This window comes from Lepus europaeus, chromosome 17, assembly GCF_033115175.1.
Source record: "Lepus europaeus isolate LE1 chromosome 17, mLepTim1.pri, whole genome shotgun sequence".
Taxonomy (NCBI): domain Eukaryota; kingdom Metazoa; phylum Chordata; class Mammalia; order Lagomorpha; family Leporidae; genus Lepus; species Lepus europaeus.
This window is the reverse complement of record NC_084843.1, coordinates 3,884,554-3,910,894: the sequence shown is the minus strand read 5'-3', so window position 1 is coordinate 3,910,894 and position 26,341 is coordinate 3,884,554. Positions and strand designations below refer to the sequence as shown.

General features: G+C 60.0%; 1 protein-coding gene across 3 annotated transcripts in view; it reads left to right on the top strand.

The window, feature by feature from the left end:
* Positions 1–26,341, top strand: part of PTPRE (protein tyrosine phosphatase receptor type E) — a 157,540-nt gene that overhangs the window by 97,421 nt on the left and 33,778 nt on the right. For 2 of the 3 annotated variants that reach the window (XM_062214506.1, XM_062214505.1), the window contains exons 3-5: positions 18,486–18,604; positions 24,692–24,791; positions 25,008–25,081. In XM_062214506.1, the coding sequence (XP_062070490.1) occupies positions 18,493–18,604; positions 24,692–24,791; positions 25,008–25,081 (286 nt within the window). In that variant the 5' untranslated portion in view covers positions 18,486–18,492. Of the gene's footprint in view, positions 1–18,485; positions 18,605–24,691; positions 24,792–25,007; positions 25,082–26,341 lie in introns of those variants that run through there. The other variant, XM_062214507.1, reaches the window with a different exon arrangement.

Here is a 26,341-nt window from a genome sequence, read left to right as displayed (position 1 = left end):
AAAGCAAAGGGCAGGCCGGGGCTCCCCGTTAGGATGCCTGTGGGAGCACCTGTTTTGGGGAGCCAGTGGTGGTCTTTGGCAGAAGTCGAGGTTGAGGGCCAGAGCCTGCTGGGGAGAGCTGCCTAACAAGAGTCACAGAGCAGACAGAGGGAGCGTGCGCCCGTGATACGGAGAAACGCGTGCACTTGGTCTTGGCTCTGTTTCCCGGCACACAGCTCCTGAAGTCCTTGGCACTTTCAGAGTGACAGGTGTCTCTGTTGCTGATGGGCTGACCAATAGCTGACAGCCCCTCCTGTCTTCAGGTTGGGGGAGGACCAACCCTGGGGGGAGGAGAGGAGCTGAGAGCCAAGTTGATCCCCAGTGACCAATGACTCAATCCCATTTGTGCAATGAAACCTCCTTGGAAAACCAGAGGACAGGGTCGGGAAGCTTCTGCGGACCCAAACACTCGGGAACCCTGAGGGGGATGCGCCTGGAGCAGGCAGGCAGACTCGGTGCGCCACCCGTGTGAGTCGCCTCCTCTGTGCCTTTGTAATTAGCCGGGACACACGCCCTTCCCCGAGTCCCGCGAGCTGCTCTAGCAAATTACACTGAGCCATGGAGGGGACCACAGGACTTGTGCCTGGCGTTGCAGGTGTGCTGGGAGGGTGTGGAAGGGAAGGCAGAGCTGTAGCCCGTGTGCCTGTGACGCCCAGCCCTCACCATGCTGGGCTAAGGGGTGGTGCCCTTGGCTTGATTAGACGCGGAGGACAGAGCCCTCATAGGTGGGATTATGAAGCCCCGGAGAGCCTCAGCCCCACCCACCATGGGGGGCCCAACCGGAAGGTGCGGCAGGAGCCAGGCCGTCCACAGAAGCCAACTCTGCCAGGCCTACTCTGGGACTCCCCCTGGGAGAATCATCGGTGGTGTTCAGGCCTCCCCTCGCAGGTGTGCTGTTACGGCAGCTGGAACAGAGCCAGTGTTTAAGAGGAGATTCCTGGGGCCGGGGCTAAGTGCGGCTCATTCACTTTTAAACACAGCAGATGCAGTAAAGAATGGATGGGTGGGTGGATGGGTTCGTGGGTGGATGCACACATGGATAATGGGTGGATGAGTGGGTGCACGGATGCCTGGGTGGGTAGAATGGAGCTGCCATGGACTTTGTCTGCCCCAGGTGTGATCTGCTCATTCTACCCTGCTCTGGAGTGTGCCTGGGCCAGACAGCCTTTGCTTCTGCGTGGTGTCGTCTCGGCATGGTTGCTCCTGCCTAGGTTGGCTGAGCGCAGGACGAGCGCTGTGGCACGGCTCAGCGCACGACGTCCCGGTGGCCCCTGGTACCCACCTGTGTTGTTAGCAAGGGGCTTTCAGGCTGGAGGCTGGGGGGGAGCTTCCCTGTTGCCTGCGCATCAGCAGCAAAGCCTGGGACGACGGCCCTGGTCAGGCAGGAATGAGCTGGAGCTCCGTGGGGCCTCCGGCTGCGCGTGGTCCCCCCAGCACCAGGAGGGTGGCACAGCCCCCGAGAGCTGGGGCATCGGGGAGGTTCAGAAACAGCTCCTCTGAGCTCCACACGGAGAACTCTTTCCTCAGTTGCATCTTGGGCGCAGATTCCCTCCCAGATAAGCAGGAGAGCAGCTCTGAGTAACTCACTCAGCTGTTTGGCCCAATTAACATTCTTCAGAAGACAGGGCCAACCTTTGAAGTCCTTAACTTCTTGAGGGACGTCGCTCACTCCTGTGGGGTGAGGCCAGGCTCCTGCCCTAATTAGATGCTTACCGGGGAGACCCAGGCAGGGAGCGAGGATTTACGTTTCGTAAGAGAAGATCAGAACCTGTTTTATCTGTGGCACACGGAGGAGGGGAGGGGGACCGAGCGGGACAAGACCCTTCCCACCGCTTTGAATACCGAGGCCTGGAAAGGAAGCGTTTCTCAGGGAAAGGCCGGAACTCGTTGCCTGCAGCCGGGAATGAGAAAAGCAGCCCCCCCCCTCCCCGTCCCACGCTCACATTCAGGCTGGTTTGGCGGAGTTTGTGGGAGGCTGGGGGTCATTTGCGGGTGCTCTGTGTGTGGGAGAGTGACTTTGCACCTGGACTCTGTAGCTGGGTGTCCACTTGCAGAAGGCATGGGCTGTCAGAGGAAGGAGGCAGGTGTGGACAATGTGACCAGGGGCAGGGCAGGTGGGGACAGTGTGACCAGGGGACAGTGTGACCAGGGGCAGGGCAGGTGGGGACAGTGTGACCAGGGGCCTGGGCAGGTGGCAGGCAGCTTGAAAGCCAGCCGGCTCTGAGAGAAGCCCGTGGGAGCCCCCAGGAATGCAGGCCACACCTGGCTTCCCCTGAACAGCCAGGCCTCCAGACCGCATGCGGACCCCTCCCCCTTGAAGGACTTCAGAGGAAGGGGAAGCCTTTCAGCACCCAGCTGGGTACCTGCCCCTCCAACCAAGCCTTTCTTCTTACGGGCATTAACCCCAAACATAGGAGAAACGTTGTCCACCAAGCAGCTGTTACCCAAGGATTCGCAGCAGCGTTGGTCGTCAGAACAACAGGATTGGGCCACCCAAATGTGTACAGAGCAGAGATCAGGTGTGCAGGTGGCAGTGCGACTGTGCACGGTGGGTTGGGGGGCGGGGGTTGGCAGTGAGAGGAGTGGGCTGCAATGGCCGCAGGGCGGGGGTCCTGGCATGCTGAGCTGAAGAGCTGTGCTGGGTGGCTGCACACACAGGGAGCAGGGAGCTCAAGGACAGAACAGGCCCTCCCTGGAGGCAGAGGCGGGGGACTGTGGGTGGACAGGGCTGGGGTGATGGGCGTGGGTCTGGTGGGGCACACGCCGTACCTATCAGAAGTCATCAGCCACCTGAGCACGGTCGTGAGGTCTGTGTGTTTTTGTCTCTGTGATGATGCCTCTGAGAAACGGAGGTGCAGGTCAACTCCAGGGCACCCGGGTCCCTCCCAGCCAGCAGGCTCTGGTCTGTGTGGTCAGCTGTTACTCTGTGTAAGGCAGAGAACACATCCCCCCAAGCCAAGTCTAGTTGGCACCACGTGGGCAGAAAGGTCCCCTGTCCCCGAGCTGCCACCACCCGCGGCCCCGCGGTGACACTGATTTGAATGTATTGCTGTGGCCTTGTATTGTTTTAACATTTATTTATTTGAAAGAGAGAGAGAGAAATATCTTCCAAGTCTTCATCCCCGAAGTGGCTACAGCAGCCAAGTACAGGCCAGTACTAGGAGTCGGGGACTCCAGCCTGGTCTCCCACACGGGCAGCAGGGTCTAAGCACTTGGGCTGTCTCCTGCTGCTTTCCCAGGAGCATCAGCAGGGAGCTGGGCTGCAAGTGGAGCAGCCGGGACTTGAACTGGTGCTCTGCTGCAGGATGCTAGTTTAACGGCAGCCCAGCGCCAGCCCGTGACCTTGTTTTAGCGTGCGCAGGTTAGAGGTCCGTGTCCCTTGGTTCAGACCATGGTGCCAGTACCAGCTCACCTGGCTTCCTCATGGCGACACTTGGTGCTGCCAAGGGGCTCACGTGGCCGAGTCTGGTCCCACCCCTGCCCTGAAGCGGTCTGGGGGTTTGCAGGGTCCTTCCTGGGCCTCCTTTACTCCAAAAAGGCTCAGGAGTGATGATGCATCTCCAGGAAAATGCAAAGCAAACCCAGCCGTGCACATGCACTGACCACTGCTGGCTGCTGTCAGACGGCAGAGCTGGGGGCTCAGAGCCGGGGGAGGGGACGGAGAAGTCGCTCAAGCCTCAGAGGCCAGGTCACGCTGTACAGGTGACCCCTGAACCCTCCTGGAGTCAACAAGGCTAGGAAAGACACCCCAAACCCACCAGGTGGTCCAGTGGCCCAGGACCAGAGTGCTCCGGTCACCGCAGATCTTGGAGTGGCCAGCACAGGTCAGGGGCATGGGGCCGAGAGAAATATGCTAGGCAGAGTGGGGTGGAATGGCCCCGTGACAGCAAAGACAGGGACAACAGGACAGCCAGGGGCAAGGAGCCTGGCCCTCTGCCGTCTGGGCCGGGAAGCTGGGTAGTGCTGCAGCCCACACCGGGCGCACTGAGGGTCCTGGTTCAACCCTGAGGGCAGAGCATCTGCGGTGGGATTTTCTTTCTTATTTTTAGTTGACTGTGTTTTCCAGCAGTGTTAGGTTCACAGCAGAACTGAGCCAGAGAGAGAGGTTTCTCCTACTCCCCCGCACCACAAGACAGAGGGACCTGTGTTAGCACTGTCGCGTCCACCTCCCTGCAGCCCACAGCTCACGCCAAGGTCCCTCGGCTGTGCCAGCTGCAACCCTCGGCCTCAACAATGTGGGATGACAGAGCCGCACCACGGCAGCCCACCCAGGATGGCTTCACCGCTGAAACCCCTGGGCCCAAAGCGTGTTTAGAGATCTCCATTTTGTAAAATCCACTCTGAAAGCCACAGCAGAGTGTTGTTGGGGGGCAGGGGGTGGCAGGTGGGAGCCTGCCGTGGCGCCTGGGGTGCCCTGAGTGCTTTTCCTTGCAGGACCTGCGCTGTGGGCAGGGGCAGGTGATGGCTAAATTACCTGTCGCACAGTGCCTGGTGCAAACCCCATCAGCCTCTCCTGGCTGCAATAGGCAGAGCCGGCTTTGCCTCCCCCAGCTCAGTGCCCCAAACGAGGCCGGCGCTGTCCAGAGAACCAAGGACGGGAGAAAAGTCTGGAGTGGGTAGGGCCTTGAGGTAGAGGCGGGGGAGACTCCTCAGACCTCTCTGGAAGCAGATGTACAATGCAGGGGCTTTGTCCTCCCTGGCTCCAGCTGGGCAGACAGATTCAGGCCAGCTCCCCAGGGTGGTGTCCTGAGGCTCCTGGCCACACAGGCCAGCCTCTGGGGACTCTGAGGGAGACAGGTGGCTTCCAGCGGCAGGTCAGATGTGTCACCGTCATCTCTCCTATCCATGGAATAAGCCTCTTAAGTTTCTTGTTGCACGTTCAACCCAAACCCAAAAGTCTCACAGGCCTGCCAGAGTGCAGCCTGAGGGCCCTTGTCACGCACTGGCTTCTGCTGCTCTCACAATTCCCACGGGATGGGAAAGGGTACGAGGTAGGGGACTTGGGGGGCTCGGGGGAGCAGCTGCTCGCACAGCCTCTGTCTCTTCTGCAGCCGGGCCTGCTTTTGTCTCTGGTTCAGTCTAAAGCTGTCCCTGCCCAGGACGCCCAGAACAGCTCCCCTGGGAGATGGAGCAAGCCGAAAACAAAGCTGGTTGGAGATGGGCTTCCCAGCCCAGCGAGGGTGCTGAGCTCTGGGCTCCAGACTCCACTTCAGTTTCTCTCTCTCTCTCTCTCTCTCTCTCTCTCTCTCTCATGCACAGTGTTCTAGCTAGGTTTCTAGAGAAATGACTGGTTTACCATATGCACCACACTTTGTGAAGTCTGGGACTCTCAGAGGTCACAAGCTAAGGGTGTGCTCCCCCGAGGCCCTGGGGGTCGTACGCTTGTGCCTCCCCGCCAGCCCCGGTAGGCTTGCTCTCGGGTCAAGCAGAACCTCTGGACTCCGAGGGTCCGGCCGGCTTGTTGCATGCATTGGGCCCCCTTGGCCTGTCTGAGCTCCAGTCTCCCCAGCTGAGCACACAGATGGCAATGCCTGCCTCCCAGGGTTGTCATGAGAGCGAGACGAGAAGCCACGTGTGGACAGAGCCAGGTCTCCACGTGGTGCGGTTTGGAGACCGTGGCCACCTCCCTCTCAGCCCTACTTGGCCTCAGCCTCCGGGGAGAAGGCAGCCCTGGACATGGCTCACAGGACCCCCGCGGGATTCTCTGCTACAAAGACGAATGAGCCTGGAAGGCAGATGTCCCTGCTGTGGCTCTCTGACGGTGCGTCCTGCTTCAGTTCAGTGTGTTCCTTTATCCTTCTAATCATTTGTTCACCAAGCACTGCATAGGAGCCGTGGGGTTGTCCCCGAGGCGACAGGTGAACGGCGTGCGAGGGAGGGGCAGGCCGCATGGGCTGTGAGGATGGTTGGGAGGGCCGGTCTGGCCTTGCTCGAGCCCAGGACTGTGGTCCCTGAGCAGTGGCGCCTGTCACTCTCAGGGAGCCAGCTGGAGCCACTGTCAGGACAGACGCTGTTCTGTCCTCAGACTCCCCGAAGGCTTTGCTGGGGTTAGGGGCCGTGTGTGTGCATGTGCACGTGTGTCCATGTGAGTATGCATGTGTGCACACACTTGCTGGGTGTGGGGCTATGTGTATTACTTGGAGGCTCAGTGACTGTGCCCTGAGCAGGGCCACCCTTTCCTCGCTGGCCCTCCGGAAGGCACGGGCTCCAAGCAGCCAGTCTGTGTAGCCCGCGGTGCACCAGCCTCTGCCAGCCAGTCTGTGTAGCCCGCGGTGCACCAGCCTCTGTCAGCCAGTCTGTGTAGCCCGCAGTGCACCAGCCTCTGTCAGCCAGTCTGTGTAGCCCGCGGTGCACCAGCCTCTGTCAGCCAGTCTGTGTAGCCCGCGGTGCACCAGCCTCTGTCAGCCAGTCTGTGTAGCCCGCGGTGCACCAGCCTCTGTCAGCCAGTCTGTGTAGCCTGCGGTGCACCAGCCTCTGTCCGAAGGGTCTGTCCCTGGTCCGAGTGGCACTTCTCGTGCACGCACAGACCCACGGCTTGTTTGCTTTTGATTTGCAGAAGGATCTTGGGCCAATAATCAGATCAGAGCTGGAGGCATTTCTTCACCCAGTTTCTGCTGTTTGGTTTCCAACAACGGAAGCCTGCGTGAAGCGAGTCGTCCCGTGGTTGGGTGTGTGGCAGAGAAGTAGCTGGGTCAGCCTGGATCTGTCCCTTTTGAGGTTTGTGTTTTTTAAAAGAGAAAATCAGCTTGGCTCGTGGAACCACAAAGTGGCCCGAAGCCTGTGTGGGTCCAGTGGCCCAACCCTGCTCCCATGAGGCCCCTGTGCTACCCCCAGACAAGCTCAGGGCGCCACCAGCCTGAGGGGCCGTGAGTCTGCCGTGTGGGGCCCGGCTGAGAGCGGTGGGTTTGGGGGAAGCTGTGTGATCTCCCCGAGGTGGCGGAACTGTGTCTCAGCCCTGCGAGTCATGTCTTCTCATCTGACGGATCTGGAAACTCGGCGAGCACGTGTTTAGGCGTGTCCGTGCCATGACCGCGGGCCCTAGATTCTGCCGCTCAAGCTGTAGGTGGCACTCACTTCCAGGGCGGGCACTTGAACAGACCGTGACCCTCTCGGGGGCAGAAGAGGCCCCCAACACCCTGTGAGCCTCGGGCCCTGGGCGTTCGGATGTGCACGGACGAGTCAGCGGTGACTTAACAGCCAGCACCTCGCTGCAGGCCGGCTTAGCTCAGCAACAATGCACAGCCGCGGGATGGCTCTGCACTCGGCACTCCTGGGCCACTGCTGTCCCGGGCATGGGGGCCCAGGAAGCATGTGAACCCTTGGAGCAACCATGAAACGTCCACCTATTGCCTGCAGCCCAGAGAGGGGTAGGACCCTGCAGAGCCAAGTCACTGGTGTTACGTCATCCACCTGCTGTCCGTTCCCCAGCCAGTGTCGCACACAGGTACCCTCCTGTTAGACTGTGCCCAAGATGTCGCCACAGCCTGCTGTGGGACCCAGAGTGCCCACTACAGGGACAAAACAAAGGTTGAAAGGCGCACACACGGATCCTAGGCTTCCTGCTGCCGGCTCTGCCGCTTGCACCCTGCCAGAGCCACTTGGAGGTGAAGGTTCTGTGTGTCAGCTCAGTTCCTTTCCCAGGCTCTGATCTGTGATCAGCCGCAGTGCCCAGGAGCAGTCCTAGGACTCGCGTTCTGTTGATCGCTGATCGTGCCCAGAGCCCAGACTGTCGTCAGCAGTCGGTGACGCACGTCGCTCGTGTCACTTTACCATCCCGGCGTCTCCCCCTGGAAGTGGTGATAGAAGTATTGGTTCATTCTTGCATCCTGTTTGAAGACTGGTTGATTTGCCGACTCAGCCCAGATAAAGCCGAATGAAAGTCACACAGCAGAGGAAGTGGTCTCCCACATTCTGAACCCCCAGAGAGCTGGAGCAAAGCCACCCCTCAAGTCACACAGCAGAGGAAGTGGTCTCCCAGATTCTGAACCCCCAGAGAGCTGGAGCAAAGCCACCCCTGAAGCCCAGGCCGCTCCTGCATTGGTGCACCTGCTGCCCGAGGTGCGCTTCTCAGCCAGGGCCATGGTGATTAAGGGCAGGGCCAGGGCTGCCTCAGGGTCCAGGAAAATGGGGGCTGTGACTCCCACGACCTTTATGCACCTGCAGGGGGAGCACACAGCCCCGCTGAGTGTCCTCGGGGGTTTTGGTGAAATGCAGCTCCCTCCATACCAGAGGCACCAGCGGTTTCAGGGCCGATGACCAGAGAAGCACAGGGGCCCTCCTGCCCCCGCCCTGGGATGTCTGCCCCCGTCAGAGGCACGAGCTCCCCGCTCGTCTCCTGGCAGCACCCCTACAATTTCCCTGAGGGGAGAGGGCATTGTGGCAACTCTGCCCCGCCCCCATGGTTCCTCTAGGAGACACACAACCTGAGTGGCCCTGACTCTGGGGCCTCCTGTTCCAGTTCAGACAGGAACAGAGAACCCCGACAGCAGCAGGCTGCCAGCTGCCACCTCCAGCCGGGACACGATGTCCTGAGCCCCAAGGCTGGCGGGGCGACAGCAGAGTTCCCAGGGGTGGTGGTTGGTAAGGGGCTTGGGAGGCCGGGGAGACTTCGAAGCGAATGAGGCCAGGACGCCTGCCCTGGAGAGCTGCACAGACAGAGCCCGCCCCAGGGAGACAGCGGTGGAGTTGGAAGGAAACCACCATGCTCTTGAGATAGCATTGAGCCTGTGGTCACCTTGAACACATCACTGATGTGCGGTTACCATAGTGAGGAGTGTGGAAGCAGCCTCGGGGAGCAGAGCCCACCGCTGTACAAGCATGGACCGTGCCCTGATGGCAAAGGTCAGCGAGACTGAGCCGAGTCGCTGTCGTCCAGGCAACTTTTTCCTTAACCATGGATTCCCTACTCGGTAGGAATCATTTGGTTCTGGTCGGATCCAAAGTCTGAAAGCAGGATCTTCATCCCACACGACGGGATTCAGCGCTGCCTTGACTGGAGATGACGGCCAGCTATTACAAGGGCGGGAAGGGCTCATTAGGGGTCACTTTCGGAGATCCAGGAAAACCATGGGACCTTGGCATTGTCCACTGTGTTTGCGACGGGGGACAAAGCTCCTGCCTCTCACCTGTGGCTCTGTGTCGCTCCGTGCACAGAACAAAGACTGGCCCCTCAGAGGGGTTCAGGGAGGTCCTTGTTTTGTTTCTTCAAGGTAAGAAGGATGCTTTTCATCCACGTGGCACTAAAAGTCCAGCCGTCCGAGGCTCCTCCCCCCTTACTTTGCCCCCAGCTTCTCGCTCTCAGGATGGTCACTGGTGAGAGGCGTGGTGGCGGGGAGCGAATGAGGCCGAGCGTGGCTTCGGGGTCTGAGGCGGCCTTGTTCGTCGCTGGCTCGGAGAACACTCAGCTCCTGCGGACGGGTCCTCTCCTGCTCGCTCCCCTGTAAGAGCACAGGGTGCGCACCCTGGAGCAGGTGCACGGAGGTTGAAATCATCCCTCCACCCAGCACCGCCGGGCTGCCTGCCCTTCCTGCGGCCTGGGGAGGCCCCTGGCCCGTGCTGACCTCGGCGCCTGCAGGGATTTCCTTGATGCCACCCACAGGGGTGCACGCGGGCCCTCAGCAGAGGGGGTGTAGGAAAGCACACACGCCCCCAGGCTCCTCTCACCCACGGACGCGAGATGCCTGAATGCTGTGACGATGCACTGCTGCTCCCTGTTACTGCGTTAGCATCAGGGGCCGGGGTCGCAAGCCCCTGGTGGGGACACAGCGCGGGGCCTCCCTGTCCTGACCTCTGACGCCTTCTCCTCCCCCCAGAGGCTGGCGTCTCCATTCTGAGGCGGCAGGGGCAGCGCGTGGTAGCTGAGTGAAGAAAGAACAATGGGTCTATTGCTCAACTTGACAGATGAGTAAACTGAGGGTGACGCCTGCACAGTGCGGAGCAAGCCTGAGCAGGGAGCCAGACCTCTGCCCCCTGCTCCTGAGTGGCCCCTCCGGCCCCTGCAGCCCCTGACCTGCTCCACGAGGCCTCCTGGGTCGCCAGGTTCCCCACACATCTCTGAATCAATCAGTCGATCATCAATCCCCCTACCGTGGCCAGCACCCAGCCTTCACCTGCCTTCTTCCCCAGTGAAGGAGGACACAGGACAGCATCTGCTGAAGTCCGACCCCTTTTCCAGACCCTGGAGGTCATCCTGGGCCAGTTCAGGCCCCTGCCAGGTGACAGCCAGCCAGGCCTGGGACAGCACGGAGCCTCTTGTCCTGGCTTCTGTCAATCACGTTTCAGGGCCTCTGCACTGAAGTGTGTGGTTCCCCTCATCCCACGTCATGTAAGCCCAGCCTTAGGCAGCCGAGATGAAGAGCGTGCCCCGTGCATCTCCTCTGAACAAGCAAAGCCGTCTCTGGGGACAAGAGCACCGTGGCTGCTTCCGGCCACGCTGGGTCTGCAGGTTTTCCTGTTAAGGTTTTTCTTCCGATTATTTAAATCCTGTATCATCCGTGTAAGTGTATCCATATCTGAAGCCTGGAGAATGCCTGGATTTGGTTTCTCCTTGCCCTGAAAACATCTTTATTTGAATATTTTTCCCCAGGGCACTGAAAGTAAGAATCTTGCTCAAGGCACGGAGTGGGGCGGTGTCTGGGTGCCCCGCGGGCCCTGGGCACCCCTCCCCGTGCCTGTCCCAGGCTCTGGTGGCTGCTGCCCCTCCAGGGGGCCATTAGGGGTGGGCCACACAGGGGACCCTGCCCGATCCCGCACAGCAGGCCCGTTCCCCCCTTCTTTCCACCCTTCCTCCCCTCCCACAGGCACCTCCTCACCCATCCCTGTCCGCGAGGGAAGGCACAGGGCAGTGATCCCATCCCAAGCCTGCCCGTGGGTGCCCCACGCCTGACTCTCAGCACCTCCCGGACAGGCGAGCCCGGAGTCGAGTCGCCCTCCCGGCTCTGGTTAAATGAAGCCGCGGGGCGCCGGCACGCAGCCCAGTGGCCACGCCCCTGGCATCCTGCTTCAGGTACCTGGGTTTGATCCCGGGCTCTGGCCTCTGCTGCAGCCTTGGGCTAATGCAGAGCCTGGGAAGCAGTGGTGGTGCCAAGTAGCTGGGTTCCTGCTACCCGCATGGGAGACCCAGGTGGACCCCGCGGGCCTCTGTGGAATGAACCAGAGGATTGGAGCTCACCCTGGCCAGCTGTCTCTAAACCTCACACATACAAAATACGAAAAAACAATTGGATAAAAAGTGCTGGTCCTGGACTGGCCTGCATCTGCTCCTGTCTGGCCCCTTTCTGTGACGTCAGGGCCCTGCTGTCTTCCAGAAGGGTCTCACTCAGCCACACTCAGGGATTAGCGCACAAACATGGCCTTGAACCTGCTGCCTGCCCCGGGCTGGGCATTTCCCGACCACTTCTCTTTGTCTTTGCTTCCTCTGGCTGGCTTTCACCATCACATAACGGCCCACGGTGCGGCACTGGCTCAGAGCCCCTCCCTTCTCCGTGTCCTCTCGAGGGGCCACGGGGCCCTGTGGCAGCACGGGCTCCCCTTCGGCCCGTGGTCCCCTTTCACTTTCTGTCAATATGTAAAGGTTAAACTGCAGGGGATGACCTGACCTACGCGTGGTGTAGAATCCAGGGAGCACTGGGCAGCGCTGCCGTGCTGGGAACAGCGTCCCGGGAGCTGGGGGCGGTGGACCTGGGGGAGGCGCTGGAGGTCGGGCACGCTCCCTGTGAGGACGCGGGCAGCTGGAAGAGGCGTGCCTTTGTACAGCAGTGGGCAGGACGCCAACTGCTTCTGGCTGCACACCGCCGGGGCCACTTGTTACACTGGCCGCTGGAGCTGTGGCCTGAGACGCGAGCAGCTGCACGTTGGGTGTTTTTGAACTCTTTAGAGGAACTAGGTGTTTTGCCATAGCACTGGTGGAGAACACTCTGAACTTCCACACTCAGCCATGTTTCGTACACTGTGAATCTACAACTCTTCATCTGAATTATGCTCTAGGGACATTTCAAATTAACTTTATTTTTTAAAAAAAGATTTATTTATTTATTGGAAAGGCAGAGTTACACAGAAAGAGGAGAGGCAGAGACAGAGAGAGAGGTCTTCCATCCGCTGGTTCACTCCCAAGGTGGCTGCAATGGACAGAGCTGTGCTGATCCGAAGCCAAGAGCCAGGAGCTTCTTCCAGGTCTCCCACGTGGGTGCAGGGGCCCAAGGACTTGGGCCATCTTCTACTGCTTTCCCAGGCCATAGCAGAGAGCTGGGTGGGAAGTGGAGCAGCCGGGACTTGAACAGGTGCCCACATGGGATGCCTGCACTACAGGCGGCAGCTTTTACCCGCTACGCCACAGTGCTAGCCCCTCGAATTAACATTGAAAAACTTTATTGAGCATTGACTGTTTTCAAGAACACGGACGTCAAGTTACGATCTTCTGTGATTTGCACGAAGCATCCACAGTGACCACCGGCCGTCTGCCTCGGGGCTGTCGTGGTGCCGCTGCCCACACAGGGGCCAGCAGGGGAAGGATGCGTGTCAGCTGAGAGAACCTCACACTCGCTCATCAGCCTGCACCTGCGGGTGGGCCAAGGGTGCGCGCGCCCCCCGCCTCGCCTGCCTCCCGCTGACATCACACGGCGATGTTTCCTCCTGCTCAGTTCCCAGTTCGCTGTGCACTCTGGGAAGGTGACGCCACTGTCCATGCCCATATGCAAGGGCTCCACAAGTCCTCAGACGACCAGTGCAGTCAGCGTCCTTCCAAACAGAAAACCAGGTCCTCCAGTGCTGGATCCTTCTGTCTCCCTTCATCCGTGTCATGGACTTGGAAGCTCCTTCTGCCGAGATTGAACCTCTGACCTCATGGTCAAGGTCACGGGAAATGCATCATTGTCCGGTGGCTGCAGGCAGACTGTTGGAGTCAGCATGGAGCTGTGGGCAAAGCTGGGCCTGCACTGATAAATGTTCCACGCTGGGGAAGGCTGGCAGTGTGCGCGTCGTTTATGGTTGCGTCCACACACCTGGGGAATAATGCATCTTTAAAACAGAAGCCATGGACGTCAACGTTCACAAATAGGTGTGCATCAACAATGGCTGATCCCTGTGATAGGTGTGCATCAACAATGGCTGATCCCTGTGATAGGTGTGCATCCACAATGGCTGATCCCTGTGATAGGTGTGCATCCACAATGGCTGATCCCTGTGATAGGTGTGCATCAACAATGGCTGATCCCTGTGATAGGTGTGCATCAGCAGTGGCTGATCCCTGTGATAGGTGTGCATCAACAATGGCTGATCCCTGTGATAGGTGTGCATCAGCAGTGGCTGATCCCTGTGATAGGTGTGCATCAACAATGGCTGATCCCTGTGATAGGTGTGCATCAACAATGGCTGATCCCTGTGATAGGTGTGCATCAGCAGTGGCTGATCCCTGTGATAGGTGTGCATCAGCAGTGGCTGATCCCTGTGATAGGTGTGCATCAACAATGGCTGATTCCTGTGATAGGTGTGCATCAGCAGTGGCTGATCCCTGTGATAGGTGTGCATCAACAATGGCTGATCCCTGTGATAGGTGTGCATCAGCAGTGGCTGATCCCTGTGATAGGTGTGCATCAGCAGTGGCTGATCCCTGTGATAGGTGTGCATCAGCAGTGGCTGATCCCTGTGATAGGTGTGCATCAACAATGGCTGATCCCTGTGATAGGTGTGCATCAACAATGGCTGATCCCTGTGATAGGTGTGCATCAGCAGTGGCTGATCCCTGTGATAGGTGTGCATCAACAATGGCTGATCCCTGTGATAGGTGTGCATCAACAATGGCTGATCCCTGTGATAGGTGTGCATCAGCAGTGGCTGATCCCTGTGATAGGTGTGCATCAGCAGTGGCTGAGCTGCAGATCCCTGTGAGGGGGCGGGCGCTGCCTTGTGCCGGTGCCTCACTGGAGACGCCCTTCCCCCCAGTTCAACAGTGTGTGAGCCGCTGAGGGATGCATGGTCGATCAGCTCCAGTGCGGGTGAGCTGTCTGCACACAACGCTGGCTGCTGGCTGCTGACTGCAGATCCAACCACCACCTGCAGTGCCGCCATCCCACGTGGGCACTGGTTCAAGTCCCGGCTGCTCCACTTCCCATCCAGCTCTCTGCTGTGGCCTGAGAAAGCAGTAGAAGATGGGCCAAGTGCTTGGGCCCCTACACCTGTGTGGGAGACCCAGACAAAGCTCCTGGCTCCTGACTTCGAATTGGTGCAGCTCCGGCTCTTGTGAACATCTGGGGAGTGAACCAGCGGGTGGAAGACCCCTCTCTCTCTCTCTCTCTCTCTCTGCTTCTACCTCTCTGTAACTCTGCCTTTCAAATAAATAAATGTCTTTAAAAAAAAAAAGCAAAGAAACCTCCCAGCTTCCGAAACTTTTATAGAAACACAATAATTGAAAACAGAGTTGTACAGGAATATATTAAAACGTATGCCTACAAAAGCAAGGAAGAAGTAAAGCAGACGAAAGCACACAGAATGCTAATCTGGAAAAAATTGCAGGTGTTTTTATGAAAAAAAACGAAAACCTGAAAACACTGGAAAAATATATCAAAAGTGAAACGCGCTGAGAACAGACAAGGCTAAGAACTTGCACATACGAATATGTTCTGAGAATAAGTATCCTGTTCATGGTCTGGTTTTATTTTCAGATAATCAGTACAAAATTCTTTTAAATAATGTTGACTTTTAACTTTATTTTATTTGAGAGAGAGAGAAGAGAGCTCCTACATCTGCTGGTTCACTCGAAAACGCCAGCAACAGCCAGGGCTGAGCCAGGCAAACAACGCCGGAAGGCTGGAGCTCGGTGAGACCAATCTGGGTCTCGCCATCGCTGGCCGGGACCCCAGTACTTGAGCCATCACCGCTGCCTCCCAGGGTGTGCGTTAGCAGGGAGCTGGACTGGAAGCAGAGCCAGGGCTCCAGCCAGGCCCTCTACCAGGGATGTGGACGGCCCAGGCTGCGGCTTTACCACTGGGCCGAACACCTGCTCCCAAGAGGATTTTTTAAGCATTGCTTAATGAACATAGGTATGTTACTTTTGTTTTTGATAAAGTATTAGAACTACTTAAGAGGTTCCCAGTTTAATACAGGAAGTTGTCAGCAGGTGGGTATTTTACAGAAGCATGGAATTTCTATCGTTTGCGCTCCTCGTTCACCCACTTGGAGTGCGGTGGTGAATTTCCTGGTTTGATAGAAGCTACATGGCACCTGCTCCTGGGCTCCACCTTCAGCGACTTTAAATCCTGATCATGACTCCCTGACTGTTGCCTCCTGGTTCCCTGGGAAGGAGCCCGGTCTGGTCCATCGTTGAGAGTGGAAGGAGCACCTGTGTGGCCACGAGGGCGGGGTTGGGCAGCAGAGAGAGGACACTTCCCTTTTGGAACTGCAGGGGGCAGTGTGCTCCGGTCCTGTTCTTGCCAGACGCCCAGAGCCAGCTGGGCAGACCACGGTGGGGTCCCTCAGGGCAGGAGGGGTCAGCGGGTGGCTCCTGCTCAGAGGCACTGGCCTAGGGGTGGCTCCTTGACCCCAGAAGCCCTGGGAGCCCTGTCATCATGGTGGCCAGGGGGAGGAAGTGAGGAGCTGGGTGACGAGCGGCAGCCCCTGCCCTCCAGGGCTTTCCAGGCTGGCTGAGAGGCCCAGCACCCAGGTCACCGCACCCAGCACCAGGCAGCAGGCTCCCTGGAGGGACAGCCTCCGTCGTGAGCCTTTGTGTCCAGGGCAGGGAGGGGGAGGGGGTCTCGCTAGGGGAGGAAGAGGGTGGGGCGGGGTCCCTCCAGGCCCCAGGCCTCCGCTTCTGTCTTCCTGGCCTGCTCCTTTCTCCCCCAGGGGGACGAAGGCCAGGCTGTGTCCAGAGCTGACAACCAGCTTGGGGCTCCCTTTCAGAGCTGGTCCGCGGTGAGTTTCTCACGTCTGCTCCACATTGGACCCATCGCTCCCCAGACGGGTCTGTGTCCTACAGCTGGAGACGGCACAGGGTGGGCGGCTCCGTAGTGCCCCAAGGTGCTTCTAGTAAGGGGTCGTTGATGGAAATGAGCCCTTCCACACCACACGTGGGGGGCTTCTCCATCCAGCCCCGCACTTCCCTCCTCTGCTCCCCTCGGCCGAGAAAGGTGGATTTCTCACCAGAGTGATAACTCGTTTGCTTTTGAGGGGAGTGAGAACAGAGGCCGCTGTTAAGACGCCTGCTGCCCGCATCACAGTGCCTGGGTTCAATTCCCTGCTCTGGCTGCAGCTTTCCTGCTGATGGACACCCCGGGAGGCAGCGGTGAGGGCTCAGATATCTGGGTCCCTGCCACCCACAGGGGGACCTGGCTTGAGTTCCTGGCTCCCAGCCTCGGCTCGGCTCTGTGCGGGCCATCGTGGGTATTTGGAGAGTGAAACAGCAGATAGGTGCGTGCTCTCTCTCTGTCTCTCCATCACTCCATCTCAAATAGGTTTTTAAAAAATAAGCAATAAAGTCCCCTTTGTTAGTAACCCGCTGTTTTGAATATCTCAGTTCTCGAGATCAGGTGTACAACACACGATTAGCTTCTGGTCGGCACCCAGGGAAACACCAAGCACAAATCCTGGACCTGCAGCAGGGATGTTTTGTTGTTTCAAGTATTATTTGCATAAGGTTTGTGTCCGTGCTCTCCAGGTAGCCTGTGCGAGCACGTTAGTGGCTCCTGGCCTTGGAATATAAGTGGGACAAAGAGGGAAGTTCCCATGGGCCAGTGGGTTAGTAGTTTGCTAGGTTTTCCGCCCTCTGCTGGTCGTCTGAGGAAAATCACCCGCCGCTGCGTAGCCGCTTGCAGACCCGAGTACAGCCCCTTCTCCGGGTGTTGCCTTCTGGTAGATGTTGGAGCACTTGGAGAGGAGGGTGATCAGTGCATGCGTGAGGTGAGAAAATGCTCCCACGAGGAATCCGGCACCTCTGGGGCTGCACTCACAATCCCACCACCAAGGTACTCCGCGATGGAAAGCACAGTGGCAGGTGCAGTGCAGATCTTTAAAAACAGCAGCACGTGACAGTGTGAGCAGAGCTGCGTGTTGTGGAAGGCCCAGGGGGCCGGGGCGGGGGTGAGGGCTGTTGTCTCCAGTGGTCCAGGGTTCAAATCACGGCTCCTCCATCTCTTTCTGCCTGGCTTTGGCCAAGTCTTTATCCCTGGTTTCCAGCCCTTGGGCTGTTACTGTAGGGCTGATACGCAGGTAAGAGCCCAACACGTTAGGGATGCCCACTTGGGATCTCAGAGTAGAGTGATGGCGTGTGTGCACCGCCCACTTACAGATGAGAGACAGGAGAGAAGCGGAAGTCCTGGTGTCACCGCCTGGGTGGCCCAGGCTAATGAGGTGCCCAGTGGTCTCCCCTAAGAGCATCAGGACTTCCACGCGTGTTCACATCCTCTCTCATCACATGCATTCCCGCGCCGCCAGCCAGCAGCCCAAGGAAGCAGTGTTTCCTGGCCTCCGTTCTGAAGTGGGGTCCACTGGCGCCCCAGGTTGTGCAGGAAGGTGCTGACGGTGGGGAGCGGGCGCCCACAGCTGACCACAGACTGGGCTCAGTGGAAAGGAAACATAAGAAGGTTCTTCACACGCCGACTGCACACCTGCCTTGTTAGCACCAGCCCTCACTGGCAGGAACCACTGCCCACTACCCCCGCCCCGCCATCTGCTGTTGAACTGTCACCTAAGGTGACACCTAAGGTGTTTGGTACAGTGGAGCACCAGATGGGGCTCTGATGTCACTGCCGGCCTGGGCCCTGCATGGAGGAGGCTTTGTCCATGTTGGGTCACTTTGCTCCCGGGGGTCCACTCACCACCCAGTGAGTACTCAGTGTTCCCAAGCAGCCAGCAGGCTGGTCAGGACAAGCCCCCCGTCTCCTCGTGGAGGGGGCTAGCCTGTGCTTCCCCCCAGTTCGATAGCAGCAGGAGCAGGTGCAAGGGCAGTGGCAGCTGCTGGGGGTGATGCGGTGGAGGAGGGGCCTGCAGCCCGCCAGGACATCTCCTGGAAGACCTGGGGGGCTCTGAGCTGGGCCTCGAGGGACACGACTCCTGACACAGTGCGCAGGGCACTGAGAAATGGATGGGAAGGCGCTGGCTGTGCTGGCTTGGAAGGGCCAGCTTGACCCAGGAGCTGGGTCTGGGGGCGGGGCACGTGGATGTGAGGGGCTCCAGTCTGCCCAGCTGGGTCAGCGGAAGTGGTTCCTGCCAGAGGGGCCTGGGACAGCCAGGAGCACCCTGGGCTCGAGGGCCCACTCGCCCTCACTGCCGCCCGGCAAGGCTGCGCCCCGAGCCGGGGCTCTCTCCTGGGCATGAATCTAAGTAGAGACAACGACCACACGTAACTGAGCCGACCCTGAAAGCCGCAGGCAGAGTGCCCGGCTCAGCGTGAGCCTTCACGGCCGGTGAGCTCTGCTGCCACTCCCGCCCCTGCTGAGCCTGTCCCTGCTTCTCCGCAGGTCCGCCATGGAGCCCTTCTGCCCCCTGCTGCTGGTGGGTTTTAGCCTGCCGCTCACCAGGGCTCTCCAGGGCAACGAGAGCACCCCGGCAGACGGCAACTGGACTGCGGCGACCTCAGGTAGGGATGCACCACCTGGCTCCCCTGTGCTGGCCATGCCCGCCCTAGCCCGCCCCAGGGCTCCCCTGTGCTGGCCATGCCCGCCCTAGTCCACCCCAGGGCTCCCCAGTGCTGGCCATGCCTGCCCCAGCCTGCCCCAGGGCTCCCCTGTGCTGGCCATGCCCGCCCCAGCCCACCCCAGGCTCCCCTGTGCTGGCCATGCCCGCCCCAGCCTGCCCCAGCCCGCCCCAGGGCTCCGCTGTGCTGGCCATGTCCACCCCAGCCCACCCCAGGCTACCCTGTGCTGGCCATGCCCGCCCCAGCCCGCCCCAGGCTACCCTGTGCTGGCCATGCCCGCCCCAGCCCACCCCAGGCTCCCCTGTGCTGGCCATGCCCGCCCCAGCCCGCCCCAGGGCCCTCCTGTGCTGGCCATGCCCGCCCCAGCCTGCCCCAGGGCTCCTCTGTGCTTGGCCAGGGGGTGCGGCCGCAGGGTTGTAGGAAGGGCAGGCTGGTCCCTCTGCAGCAGTGCTTCCTCTTAGCTGCGCCCCGCTGGGGGGACAGAGGGAGGAGGGATAAGCGACTCATTTTAGGTGAGATAGTGGCACACGGTTCCATTTGAAGCTTCGGAACGTTCTGGAAAGGGGCCAGCACTTGGTGGAGTTGGTGGTTAAGATGCACCTGCGTCGCACATAGCTTCCGGTTAAGGCCGACCCTGGCTCAGGTGCCTGGGCTCCTGCCGCCGTGTGCAGTTCCTGGCCTTTCAGCCTTCCTCCCAGGCTGTGGCAGGCACGTGAGAGAGTGACCAGCACACGGACATTCTCTCTCTCCCTCTCGCTGCCTCTCTCTTCCTCTCAAATCCAGAAAAAAAAAACTCTGGAAAAGTGCAGTTAAAAGGTAAATGTATTTTAAAGAAAAAAAATTGAAATCTGCTTTCTTTTTCATAATACACATTTTGCATGAACTCTTTGGAAGGCTGCCCATTGGGGTATTCAGGGACACGTGATGCCTGGAGGTAACTCAGGAGAGAGCACATGGGGACAGGAAGTGGGCGGGGCGACAGCCCCACCCCCACGAGAGCGAGGAGGGGCAGATACATGGGGCTTATTCCGTTTCTCCCCTTCTTTGAAAAGTTACAAAAGAGAATGAAGAAGACACCACTGGCCTCTGACACACGTGGCCCCCGTGACACACATGGCCCCTGTGACACATGAGGCCCCCGTGACACACATGGCCCCTGTGATGTGGAGGCACCCAGGTCCGTGCCCAGTGAAAGCAGGCGGACACAGAGCACCCAGTGTGATCTGGTGCCAGGGACAGGAAGTTGCTGAGTGGGCAGAGGTGTGGAGGCAGGAAGCAGATCAGAGTTGCCTGGGCTGGGGAGCAGCGGGTGGTAAACAAAGACAGGCAGTCTCACTGGGGGATGGCAGTGTTACTTTTTCCTTTTAATATTATTTATTTGAAAGAGTTACATAGAAAGAGGAAAGAGACAGACAGAGAGACAGAGAGAGAATCTTCCGTCCTCTGGCTTCCTCCCCAAATGGCCACAACAGCCAGGGTTGGGCCAGGCTAAAGCCAGAAGTCAGGAGCTTTTTCCAGGTCTCCCACGTGGGTACAGAGACCCAAGCACTTGGGCCATCTTCCTCTGCCTTCCCAGGCATGTTAGCAGGGAGCTGGATCAGAAGTGGAGCAGCGGGGACTCAAACCGGCGCCTTTTGGGTGCTGGCGTCACAGGCGGCGGCTTCACCCACTGTGCCACAACGCCGGCCCCTGATGGCAATGTTCTAAAAGTGGATGATGGTGAGGATTGCACAACTATGTGAATTTACTAAAAACCGTTGAAGTAAATGCTTAACACGGGTGCATCTGATGGCCTGTGACTCTTACCACTAGAACGTAAACACTGCGCACAAAGGAGAGGAAGAAACAGACTAGAGACGCGGTCAGGTTCAGGTTCCGTCTCTGCCACTGCTGCCTGGGCGGCCTTGACTGCCTTCCAGAGCCCCCAGGACCTCAGGACTTGTGGTGGGAGATGGCAGTGGTGCCGTGCAGGCGCCCAGTCACCGGGCACAGCCAGGAGCCACAGAGGCTCAGCAGCGTCTGTGGCGGGAGATGGGGCAGGCCTGCTGGAGCGCAGCACAGACTCCTGCAGGGGGCGCTGTGGGCACGCGGGGCCCTGAGCACTGGCTGGCATCGTGGCCGAGGACAGAGCCGGTCTTTCAGGAAGACAAAAGGCTCCTGTGACCTCAGCACCAGAACAGAGGCAAAGCGAGTCTCCCCCCCCCCGGGTGCAGCCTCCTCCAGGGCCTGCACAAGCACCCGTGGAGAAGGCCTGCGTGCCGAGGTGTAGACGGCACCTCTGGCCGGTGGAGAGTCGTTTGCAAGGATGACACATGGCCGCCGTGTGCCAGAGTAACCGGCAATCACGCCGTGCACTCAGCGGACAGACTCATTGCCCCACTTACGGATCACAGGCAACTTTGCCAGTTGCGTAGCACGGTGTTCGCCCCCATCACAGGAGCACCTAGAAGTTAATACGTGGAAGATTGCAGTGGGAAAACAGGTACAGGATATCACCAGGCAAACCGCAAATATCTGATTAATTTCACTTATGAAAAGATGTCATTTTACTTACCAGACTGGTGAAATTAAAAAGGATTCCTGGACCAGGTTCTTTGACATAGTGCTTAAGATGCTGAGACACCAGCATCCCCTGTTCGGGTGCCTGGGTTCGAGTCCCACCTGCTGTCCTGATTGCAGCTGCCCCCTATTGCAGAGCCTGGAGGCAGGAGACAGTGGCCAGGGGGCTGGGTCCCTGCCACCCCCTGGGAGACCTGGATTGAGGTCCCAGGTCCTGGCTTCAGCCTGGCGCCTGCTCAGCCTTTGCAAGCATTTGGATGGGAACCAGCAGATGGGAGATTCTCTCTCTCTCTCTCTCTGTGAAGAAATTTTAAAGTAAACAAATAAAAGCGAGCTGATATCCAGGGGAAAGTGGCTCCCAGGAGCGCTGAGGCGATGTGCCAGCGCTGGCGCAGTGTGTGTGTGGCACCGGGGCTGCTCCGGGAGCTTCCGTCAGAGCCCTGTGAGAGCCACAGAGCAGGGCACAAGCTGCAGAATGAGAGGCAACAGCAAACGTGTTGAAACAACCCGAATCCTTCCAGACTTGATCTGTCCAAAAACTGGAATTCCAAGCAGCCGCTCAGACAGAATGGGGAAGACCTGCCAGGCGCTGCGTGGGAGAGGCAGGCTGCAGGCCGTGCAGGGCTGCTCTGTGTTTGTCCCGGTCGGGAGCACCGTGCCGGGAAACATCTCAGGATCGGGAGCTCGTCACAGCTGGAATCCATATATCCTTGTGCGTCTTCAGTGAGGGAACCTAGGATCCACGGAATCCTGGAGGAGAGGAGACCTGTGCGTTTATGAATGGGAATTTATGGAAGAAAATCCCGGGGGAAACACACTCCGAAATTCTAGCTGTGTAACCCGGGAGGCGAGAACGAGGGGGCTCGTGCGCTTTCACTGCTCAGTTTTCTCCGTCGGAACGTCTTGCCCTGGGCCTCTGTGTGGCTGGGGTGCGGTAGAGCCAGCAGATGTACCCGCCGAGGGCGGGAGGTGACAAGGACAAGGACAGCCGACTGCTGGCCCTGAGCTCCGCCAGCAGGGGCTGCCCCAGGGCACAGCGGCTTACAAGGGTCCCCTCTACCCTGCTCTGCCTCCCTGCCCCCTACCCCGCCTGGACGCCGACCCTTCCTTCCCCAGAGACCCAGAGACAAGTGTGTCACCCACGGCCCTTACTCCTTAGATCCTGAGGCCAGGCCACCCCCAGCGCTCCCCCCAAGCCTGCTGCCTGCCCCCCTGGCTGGGCCTCAGCCACAGCAGATGCTACCCAGGAGGAGAGCTGTGGGGATGAGTGGAGTGAGGTCTCGGGGTTCTCAGGACTGGTCTGTACGTGCAAGCACACGTGTGCGTCCACGAGTTGCAGTGTGCAGACCGCTAACGCTTGCGTGGGCTCTCCCACATGGGGCTTTGCATATCTGCCGAGGGGAGGCTGTTCCCATTGACTGCCTTGGGTGCTCGCCACCAGGCCAGGCTCCCTTCCCCCCCCATCCCACCCCACTGTGCTGTCTCCCTGGAAACTGAAATTAGACGGTGACCCTGGAATTCCGTCCAGAGCACAGCAGCGTCCAGGGCACACAGCTCAGCCTGCAGAGATGTCGAGGTTTTTGTTCTTGTGTTTGTTTGTTTGTTTCTGGGCCGCACTGTTTTTCAAGAAATGTATTCAAATCGAATGACTTGCAGATTCTTAAAAAATTGGAAGCTGTTACATAAAACCATGGACTTCACCTTTTCGGAAATTGAGACGCCCAGGTGCTCCGGGCTCCCCTTTCCTGAGACCCCACTGTGCTGGGCCCGACAGGGTGTGCAGAACCCAGTTCCCAGACCCCCCCCCCCCCCATGCCTGGTTTGGGACGGGGTCTTTGGGGCGTGGCATCTGTAGGCTCTCTTTGTCTGACACTGCAGCCTGCACGTCAGGAGGGCACGTGGAGGCTGGGCCCGTGGACCCTCCAGCACCTGACCCGGCCCCCGAGGTGGGCCGCAGTAGCCGGGGCCTCCCCACGCCCTCCCGTCCAGCCAGTCCACCCGCAGCAGATCCCGGAGGCTGACCTGGCCCCCGAGGTGGGCTGCAGTAGCCGGGGCCTCCCCACGTCCTCCGTCCAGCCGATCCACCTGCAGCAGATCCCGGAGGCTGACCAGGCCCCCGAGGTGGGCTGCAGTAGCCGGGGCCTCCCCACATCCTCCCGTCCAGCCGATCCACCTGCAGCAGACCCCGGAGGCTGACCCGGCCCCCGAGGTGGGCTGCAGTAGCCAGGGCCTCCCCATGTCCTCCCGTCCAGCCGATCCATTCAGAGTGGGCAGTTTCACCCGGCGACGCCCCACAAGGCGAAAGGAGAGTGGGTGCTGGCCCGAGGGAGGAGGGCAGTAGCCTGCAGCTGGGGCTGACGGGGCTGACTCGGGCGTGTGCGCAGCCGCCGCCGTCCTTGAGCTGGGCCCCGGGTAGCCTGGGCTAGGGTCGGCTCCAAGAGCAGGGGTCGGGGATGCTCTCTGGAGCAGGTGTGGAGGCCTGAGGCCGCGTCACACCCCCGGGGTGCTGTGCCATGGCAGGTGCTGGGGCAGACGGGGGTGGCTGTGGGCTGCAGAGCCCTCCCAGGGGCCCACTCACTCCAGAGGGTCCTGGTTGCCCTCCAGAGGATGTACGCCGAGCCCCCTATGTTCCGGGATGGTGCTCGGTGCTTCGTGGTGGAGCTCAGCTAGTGTCTTCAAGGGGCTTCCACAGAAATGGGGCAGGCTGGGGGCGGGGGGCGAGGCAGTCCCCAGTGAGCCTGCTCACTCTGGCAGTGTGGGGTCTGCACTCCAAGGTGTCCAGAGCCCTTCTGGATCCACAGGAGAGGAGCCAAGTGGGCTTCCTGGAGGAGGGGGCGTTCGAGGTAGTCCTTGGGGAAAGGGGATGTTCTGAGGGGGTTCTTGGCCCACTGGGGAGGAGCAGGAAGAGCCAGGCAGTGTAAGAAGAGGTGGCATAGGAGGTGGTGGCCATGAAGCCACCAGGGGCCCCTGGAATTGGGGTTTGGGGCAGCAGCAGGCGCTGGGCGGTCACAAGACTGCTGCACTGGGTCCAGAGGTGTGCACCTGCCGCTGGCTGAGGAGAGCACCTGGCAAGTGTGAAGATGGCCGAGAGCAAAGGTGGCGCCTGGGGCCCAGCTCCTCACGTGGCCCTGGCACGGGCTGTGGTGGGGCACCGGCCAAGTCCCAGCACCGGGCCTGCATGGCCCCCACCCAGTCCCAGGGCCAGGCTGCTTGCTTGGTGATCGACATCCTGCCCCAGCGGACAGGCCTGAGAGCTGAGCCAGGGCAGGACAGGGCAGGCACTGGGGGACCTGGACAAAGCCATGTCACCCATTCCCCGGCCCCAGTTTTGTGGTCGATGTCCACGGCCACAGCAGAGCTGCCTGTTGGTCACCTCGTGGGCCTTGGTGGACGCCAGGGGCCAGGCCTGTGGTGAGGTTCTGGCACCCAGGAGGACAGGCTGTGCCCTGACGGGGCCTCTCCCCGCTGCAGGCCCCCCGGACACCGGCGCCTCCCAGCCGCTGCTCACCTGGCTGCTGCTGCCCCTGCTGCTGGGCCTCCTCCTCCTGCTGCCCGCCGCCTACTTCTTTAGGTAGGAGTGTCCTGGGGCTCGGATGAGGAAATGCGCTTCCTCGGGGCGTGGGGCGTGGGCTGCGTGGCTGAGAGCCGCAGTCGGCCAGGCCTGCGCTGGGCTCAGCCATGAGCAGTAGGAAGAGCTTCTCCCGGCTCACCTGGTGGGTATCCCTCGGCGGGGGGCTCCTGGCAGGCCTGGCGTGTGGACCCCTAATGAGTCTTGTGCCTCTCAAAGGTTCAAGAAGCAGAGGAAAGCCGTGGTCAGCAGCGGTGACAAGAAGATGCCCAACGGGCTCTTGGAAGAGCAAGGTCAGCGGGCCCCGCCTTGGGCCGGGCTCCCTGGGGAATGCGCCTTTCGGTTGCTTGCTTGCTTTGATCTTTGAGGGGCACCTCAAATTCTTCCCGCTCCGCCGCTTGTCATGGGGCGCTGCCTGGATTCTCCTGCGGTCATGACGCTTCTCAGCGAACGATTTCTGAAGGATCTCAGAGCTCCTCTTCAAGGATGAGCTCCCCCTGGGGGGAAGCCCACGTTGGAGACGTTCGCGTGCGGCTTTTGCGCACATCCTGTCGTTTCTGCAAGGTTTTGACTCAGAATATTTTTCCAAAAGGCCCTTGAACTTCAAAGATGAGACTATGGGCCTCACGGTAGCACGGGTTCAGCTGAAACAGCCCCGTGGCAGGCTCCAGCTGGGAGGGGGGCTGCCCCCCAGAGCGTCTCGTGCCATCGGGGAGGGCGGCGTGCCGTCTCTAACTCCAGGTTCAGTTTCTCAGTTGTAAATGCCGCCTTCAACGCTGCACTGTTTTCCTGTCCCCGTGCTGAGGTGGCCGAGAGAGGCAGGAAGGCAGAGACAAAAAGTAGTGGTTCACGCCTGTGGCTATAGCTTCCTGTGGCTGGCTTCCTACCTCACTGGGGCCTGGGGTGCATCCGTGCTGTCAGACAGCAGATGAGGGTTTGGAAGCCACCAGGCCGCCGAGCTGCAGGCCGGCAGCTTGGCAGTGCTGCGGGACCTGCGGCCCCCAGAGCCCCCTCTCCCGGCCAAGGGCGGGAAGAGGGTGCGGCCGGCAGGGAGCAGGGCCCCACAGCCGCCGGCCCATCTGTCTCCGGCAGCTCTCTGCTGGGCTCCAGCTGCCTCTGCAGGTGGGGACAGGCCCTCGGCGAGTGTGGCTCTGTCAACAGCGCTCACGTCCCAGAAAGAGCGGCACAGGCCCGGGGCGTCTTCCTGCCTCTCGCTCCGACTGTCTGGGCTTGGCTTCTCCTTTTGCACCGCTCCCCGTGGTTTCTGGGCTGGGGGTATGAAGAGCCGTGGAAGGGGGGAAGGCTGAGGGAGACCTCACCCTGCATGTCCAGTCTCATCTGCACTTCTACCCAGAAGCCTGTGACTGGCGTGCTCTGGTTCCAACCCCAGGACGTGCGCTGGGCCGTCTTCCCTGCCGGGAGCCGAGCTGGAGGGGAGGCTGGTGGGTGAGGGAGCCAGGAAGGGACTTGGTGTCTCTGATGGGGTGGGGGTGAGGCTCTGAGCAGAGGACAGAGGACACCCCGGTCCCCCCCTGGGGGGAGAGGAGGATGGT